The sequence below is a fragment of the Trachymyrmex septentrionalis genome, unplaced genomic scaffold, assembly GCF_001594115.1.
Source record: "Trachymyrmex septentrionalis isolate Tsep2-gDNA-1 unplaced genomic scaffold, Tsep1.0 scaffold251, whole genome shotgun sequence".
Lineage (NCBI taxonomy): Eukaryota > Metazoa > Arthropoda > Insecta > Hymenoptera > Formicidae > Trachymyrmex > Trachymyrmex septentrionalis.
This window is the reverse complement of record NW_017305410.1, coordinates 87,137-94,829: the sequence shown is the minus strand read 5'-3', so window position 1 is coordinate 94,829 and position 7,693 is coordinate 87,137. Positions and strand designations below refer to the sequence as shown.

Below are 7,693 nucleotides of genomic sequence, written 5' to 3'. Positions count from 1 at the left end.
TCCGAATGTTGACTGTGGCATATGGTGAAGCTACCTTGGACCGAAGCAACGTTTATCGGTGGTACAAAATGTTCTCAGAGAGCCGAGAAGATGTGAACGATGAAGAGCGTGCCGAACGCCCGAGCACGTCAACAACAGACGAAAACATTGATGAAGTGAAGAAAATAGTATTGGCCAATCGTCGAATCACCTGAATCTCTCGAATCTCGTTGAATCTCTCGAATCAGTTAGAGAGGTTGCTGAGGACCTAAACATATCGATTGGCTCGTGCCATTCGATTTTTACCAATGATTTGGGCATGAGACGGGTCGCCGCGAAATTCGTACCAAAATTGCTCAATTTCGACCAAAAACAGCATCGCATTAACATTGCTAAGGAGCTGTTGGACTCTGTCCGCGACGACCCAAATTTGCTCCAGAGGGTCATAACTGGTGACGAATCATGGGTTTATGGTTATGACGTGGAAACCAAAGCTCAATCATCCCAATGGAAGCTGCCGCACGAGCCAAGACCGAAAAAAGCGCGCCAAGTTCGGTCGAATGTGAAGGTTTTGCTTACAGTTTTCTTCGATTGCAGGGGCGTGGTGCATCATGAGTTCTTGCCACAGGGTAGAACGGTCAATAAGGAATATTACCTGCAAGTTATGCGCAATTTGCGCGAAGCAATCCGCCAGAAACGCCCGGATTTGTGGAAGAACAAAAATTGGCTTTTGCACCATGATAACGCCCTTGCTCACACATCGTTGCTTGTGCGCGAATTTTTGACCAAAAACAACACACTAATGATGCCGCAGCCACCGTATTCCCCAGATCTGGCCCCCTGTGACTTTTTCTTGTTCCCGAAACTGAAGAGGCCCATGAAAGGACGACGCTACGCTACGATTGAGGAGATAAAGACGGCATCGAAGGAGGAGCTGAACAAGATCACAAAAAATAATTTTTTGAAGTGCTTCGAGGATTGGAAAAAACGTTGGCACAAGTGTATAATATCTGATGGGGATTACTTTGAAGGGGACAAAATAGATATTCATGAATAAATAAATAATTTTTGAAAAAACACAAAATTCGCGATACTTTTTGAACAGACCTCGTATAAAGCAGGAAAAACCAATATGAACGCTGACGCTCTATCAAGAAATCCTGTAAATCTCGAAGAAGTAAATTGCAAACCAATTAATCCTAATAGATCATTAAATCTTGACAATCCGGAAGACTTAGAAATGGTTTCTAGAATGCTAAAAGAAACCGACGAAGAAGAAGAGGACGAAAACTTTGAATTGTATCTCTCGGACAACGAGGAAGATGAAGGTCAAATGCCCGACAATAATGTGTCCGATGAGAATACAGACTCAATACCATTCACACACGAAGAACTGTGTGAGTCACCGAGATTACAAATCACTGAAGAAGCACTAATCCATGAACCATCTAATTACAATCAAATGCAAACCCGAAGTCAAACAAAAAGAAGAAGGTTTCCCCAAGAAATATTATTGCAAGAAAATGAAAATAAAATCGAAGTACTAGAAAATAGAAACGATCCACCTGACAAGGGAAAAGATATCGAAGAAAATGCAAGTACCGATAACGAGGACGACGAATCGGATAAAAATAGCAAAAACCAAAGTTCGGAAATAAAGATTACCAAAGATAACGTAATAAATAGTCGCGATTTGTTATTTCTACGCAGGGATAACGTTGCTTATTTTGTTGACACCAACGGAAGGCCATTAGATTCAGGTTCTCAGAAACTTTTCGAAAGAAACGAAATCCCTTGCCTGGGAGATCTGACCGTAGGCCAAGCCAAAGCTATAAAATATAAAAAGCATTACCATATTGCCTTACCTGTTAGCGAAGGACAACGTGAAGGTCCGACGATGACACTTTCACAAATTTCGATAGTGTTAAAAGATTTACGAACTGTCGTTGAAAAATTAAAAATTGAAACCGTTAGTATTGCAAAGACCGATTTGGTTAATAACGTACCGTGGAATGATATCAAATCTTTATTACAATTAGCTTTTGTTACGTCCGGACTCCACGGTTCTTTTCTTCGACTAGAAACTTTCGTCATCACAAAAAATTAGTGACCAGTAGATCATCTGAAACAATAGCGACGAGCCAAATAACATTTTAAACTAATAAACCATTCGGGACAGAACTGTTGAGTTAGATATTGAAACCAAGTGCCACGTAGGCGAACCTTATCCCGAGGGACGGGAAGAACAAATAGATTAGGATTATAAAATGAAACAGCAACTGAGAGCAATAAATGCACATTTTTAACTAATAAACCATTCGGGATAGAACCGTTGGGTTAGATATTGGAACCAAGTGCCAAATATGCGAACCTTATCCCGAGGAACGGGAAGAACAAACAGATTAGGATTATAAAACGAAACAGCGGCTGTGAGCAATAAATGACATGTGGCTCGAACCTATTGGACATCCGGCAAATGGTCGATGACGAAAGTTGTCTTAGACACATACCCCTGTATCCCATTTCATAACCGATACCCCTAATTCTAACCCTAATCCTGGATTGGCCCAGCAGCACACGTGTGCTCTGCTCTCGGCGTCACTAACTCGCCAATATAAAAGGAGAGGCCCTCCACGAGGAGCGACATTCGGCATTCGGCATTCGGCATTCGGCATTCGGCATTCGGCATTCGGCAGTCACCAGTCAGAAGTCAGTAGTGATCAGTTGCCAGTTCTCAGTATTAACTGTCAGTTAAAATTTCCAAAACTAAACTCTGCCGGTTTGCGATCAAAACCGTTCTCATTCAAACCCCATCGCCTTGGGACTTGAACAAAGTGACCAGAGTCTCCACATCCGAGTGGCAACCTTCTGTGAGGTACTGGGACCACCGATCCAGGCCGCTAGATCCACCCATATCCGTAGGAATAGTAAGTCCCATCCACACACACACACACACACACACACACACATATGTGATTAAGAGAATCAACCACTATAATTTACACTAAATTATAATGCCGCGCCCGAACCGTCCCTTCAAAGGGTGGCTTCGAAGCCGGGCCTACCGGGAAACACGGAAACTCTTGGACGAAGAGTACAAGAGATACCTCGGGAAGAATCGTCCGGTCGAGGATCATTTACCACCACTATCATCCTCGTCACCATCGGCTCCGCCGGCTAATCAGGCTAAGGTTATACCTCCTCCCCCTCGAACACCTTCACCTCCTCAGCTACCTCCTTCTCCACCCCCTCGAACTCCCTCACCAGCCTTTTCGGACGCACTTACAGAGAGAATCTTTCCCGATACTCCTCCACAATCATCCGAATCATCCCACCCAATTTCCCCCAGAAGAAGTCCATCTCCGACGAACTCCACGGACAGCGTGGAGTTCCTAGAGGAAATTCTTCCACCCCCACCCAGATCCTACTTCCGGATCCTAGAAAGTGACACTTTTGAGTCACTCATCTCCCAATTCCCGCGGGTTACAGCCGCATCCATCCCTCAGGGGGCCTACACAATCGGCCCTCATTATTTCGATCCTCAAGAAATCCGCAATGCCAATGCTCTGGTCAAGCTTCAACCTCCAGTATCCCCGTATTCCTTCCGAATTCCACCCATGCAATCCTAGTTCCAGTCAAATTCTTCAATAATCTTTTCCCTCCCTCCTCCGTTACCATCCACGAAATAGACTAATCAAATCCCATCCGACTCTCCCGACCCCTCGATGTATACACAATACATAAAGTGCATAGGCCGTAGTGGTACTTATGATTATGCGGTATAATAGATTGTAATGTATAGATTAACTATAATAAATGCGCCTATTGTATATAACCACTGTTATTCGTATCTCTTGACAAGTAACAATAAATAATGTTACTAATTACCCCTCTCGCTCTCGTCATTTACTTTTAAAACCCGCCTAATTAAACCTCGTAATCACCAAACCTCGCCCTTTCAAACCTCGCCCTTTCAAACCTCGCACGTGGTCCATTCCCGAGTTAAAGGGATTTTTCCCTGACTCGAAATTCGGACCGACGTCATAGCGTCTTCACGAGACGTTGACCCATACGAGTATTCCGAAGCGGACAAAAAAAAAGGGTGCGTTCGACTCGCCGGTGTTTGCTTCCAGGCAAATACTTGCGAGACTAGAGTCTGACCGTCCTTCCACGCTCCATCCTTTTCTACTCCCTTCTCTCTCTCTCTAAATCTATTTTTCCGGAGTTTGGACGTAACACTTTCATTGATTTGACAACTAAATTAATAATATGCAATGGATTAATTAAATATCCACCTAAAGATCTTCGATCTACTATAATCGGCGAAACGCATTGCTCGCCCACTGGAGGACATCGAGGCGTTACGAAGACGTATCACAGAATAAAACATAACTATTATTGGGAAAATCTAAAATCCGATATTCAACAATATATTCAGCAATGTTTGCAATGTCAATTGAAAAAATTAGTAATAGTTAAAACTAAATAACCAATAATAATCACCGATACACCAGGAGCTTCCTTCGACAAAGTAGCAATGGATATTGTAGGACCTCTGCTAAAAACAGAGAGGGATAACGAATATATTTTAACCTTGCAAGATTAATTAACGAAATTTTGCATGGAAATACCACTGCCATATCAGACTTCCGAAACAATAGCAGAAGCTTTTGTAAAGGGTGTCTCAAAATTAACGCAAGATTTGAATTAAATAGAAAACACAGTTTTTAGTCTTTTGATTGTTATTTTTTTATTCAATCATAAAGTACATAGGATAGGGTTATTTATGGAATAACACATCGGGCAAATGGCCTCCACGGCTTTGCATGCACATACGCACTCGTTTGTCGAAATTTTCCATGACCATTTTGCATAAATGTGGCTGAATTTCGTTGATGCAGCGTTGAATCTCCTCCTTTAATGCACGGGTGGTTGTGGGCTTGTTGACATAGACCTGTGATTTCAAATAACCCCATAAAAAGAAATCTAATGATGTTAAATCACACGATCTAGGGGGTCAATTCTGATCACCTAAACGAGAGAGTACACGACCTGGAAACGTCTCATGCAATAACTGGATTGTTTCACGGTCATTAGGTTTCAGTTGTTGTGTTAGTTGAATTTTGTAAGCATGGAGACACAGCTCTTTAGTGAGTATACGCTGTAGAGAGCTTCTTGAAATTTGCAATTCTTGTCCACGACGCCGAATTGAGGTTCCTGGATTGTCATCAACACTCTCACGCACTTCGATATTGACATTTGAACGGCTTGTTTTTGGACGACCAGTGTGTTTGGCGTCTCCAACTGATCCAGTCTCCCTGAATTTTTCAATTAATCTCTTCACAGTTGACGAAGTTAAAACACTATTCCGACCATATTTTGTATGAAATTTTCGAACTGCGGCCGCCAAACTTTCATTATTTTTGAAATATTGTTCAATAATGAACACACGTTGTTCTATCGTGTAACGCTCCATTTTCACTAACCCTAAACTGTCAGCTGTTAAATTGTTTTTTTTTTGGGTTGCCAACACTTTACTGCACAAATGGCGGCAAATTCAAATCTTGAGTTAATTTTGAGACACCTTTTAGATAGATTCATTTGTATATTAGGAACACCAAAGGCTATATTAACCGATTAAGGAAGAAATTTTCTCAGTGAATTAATGAAAAAGATTGCGAAAATTTTCAGAATATGCAAATTTTGCACAACCGCCTTTTGCCCATAATCGAATGGATCATTAGAAAGATCGCATCACGCTTTGAGCGAAAATTTGAAACAATATGCAAATTCGCAAAAACAATGGGATAGATGGATCAGCCTTGCAATGTTCAACTGCAATATTAAGGTACACGAGGCAACAAAACATACTCCGTACGAATTAATATTCGGAAAAATAGCCCAAATACCTTCAAATGAGCCTCTAGCACCGGATGACCAATTATCCAATTACAACGATTATTTAATAAATCTTGTCACGGAACTTCATTCCATACAGGCAAATGCTCGTGAGAATGTCATCGAAACTAAAGAAAAATCAAAAAAACACTACGATAAGAAAATCAACCCGCAGACCTTTAAGCCTGGAGATCAGGTATTTTTATTAAAAGGACCGAAGCCTAGAAAATTTGGAGATCAATATTCAGGCCCACAAGAAATTCTAGAAATATTAAACAGAAACAATATTAAAATAAGAATAAAGAAAAATAGTCTGATTGTTCATCCCAACCGCTTGCGAATTTCTCACATTAACCCAGCTCGTAATAACTAAACAAATAATTAAAAACCTCTCACAGAGATAAAGGAACGAACCTATCCCCTCCTCCCCACGACGGAAACGACGGACTTGCACTTTGGAGCTCAGGAATTGAAACACCCGACCCTCTATTATAACCACATGCTACGACATTTCAGCTGGCATGTTATGCCATGCAGATTTAATTACTTAAACCGCATGCTACGCTATGCCGACACAACTTTAAAAAAAAAATTTTTTCATTCCACGTCACGCACCCATCCATTCTAGCACTCGTAAGCAGAAAGGAATCTTCATTATCTGTAGAAAATGGATATCAGGAAGATCAACACCAAGGATCTAAGTCGCCTTGTCTTTGCACGTAAGAGTCATCAAAGTAGACTCACCTACCCTCTTATGGGTCCAATTCTACCACGCCCGGGAAGATCTCGAAGAATTATTCGAAGATCTCTCAAGCCGTATGACACGAAGAGGGAGAGGGTTGATTCACAATCCCGACAGTGTGCTGCCAGACGAATGCGTCGCGGTATGCGAAGGAAAAACTTTTCAACGGGGAGTGGTAATGTGCCTCGAAGAAAGAGATACGGTCATAGTAGCATTAAAAGACTGGGGCCGTGTCATCCGACGTCCGATCACCGATATGTACATCGTTTTCGGAAGATGGATTGGCAAGCCATTCCATGCGGACTTGCTCACCTTGGCCCCGTCGGGTTAAGACCCAGGTGGCCCCGGAAGAGTAGAGCACTCACTAGGACTCTGCTAGGAAAGAGAGAAGGATGGATGCGGATCCTCGAGCCCGTAGAAACCTACGGTGCTGTCATCACGCTTGAATTAAAGCGTGAAAGCGAAGATGAAATGAGCAGCCTGCAAGATCTGCTCATCGCCATGGGATGCGCTCAGCGTACTGATGCAAAAATAGCGTCAGCAATATCCGGCATCCAATAATAATATAAGACAACATCGTCATCCTTATGATGATTATATTAAGACACTTTATATACTTTATATCTTGTATCCGTTAATCATCCGTATACTATTATTATATAGAATTTTCTTTATCTTTTTGATTATATTATTATAGTCATAATTGTAACACTTACATGTACCAACTTAGATTCATAAGTACGAGGGTGGATCAAATATAAACCGGAATTTTACAAATACATTTCTTAGCCAACCACGAGCGCTCTCACAGTGTAGGTTCTTATAGTGTAGTGTATCAGGAGTGGGGAAAATGCTTGGTGAGCTGTTTGACTCAGTCAATTCGCCAGTACAGCTATGAGTGAGCAACAGGTTCCAGCGTCCGTTGCACAACGGGTTATAATAAAGTTTTTAACTAAGGAAGGCGTTAAACCGTGCGAAATTTTGACTCGATTGAAGGTTCAGTATGGAGATGATACTCTGTCTAAAACTCAAGTGTTTGATTGGGCCAAAAAGTTTAAGAGTGGACGAGAAAGA

The 7,693-nt window shown here is 41.8% G+C and overlaps 1 protein-coding gene across 1 annotated transcript; it reads left to right on the top strand.

Annotated features, from left to right (window-relative positions):
• The first annotated feature begins 1,111 nt into the window (after positions 1 to 1,111).
• LOC108749031 (putative uncharacterized protein DDB_G0294196) lies at positions 1,112 to 3,608 on the top strand. The gene is made up of 2 exons (XM_018487522.1): positions 1,112 to 1,868; positions 3,022 to 3,608. The coding sequence occupies exons 1-2, from the start codon at positions 1,112 to 1,114 to the stop codon at positions 3,606 to 3,608; spliced, it is 1,344 nt and encodes a 447-aa protein (XP_018343024.1).
• The last annotated feature ends 4,085 nt before the right edge of the window (positions 3,609 to 7,693 follow it).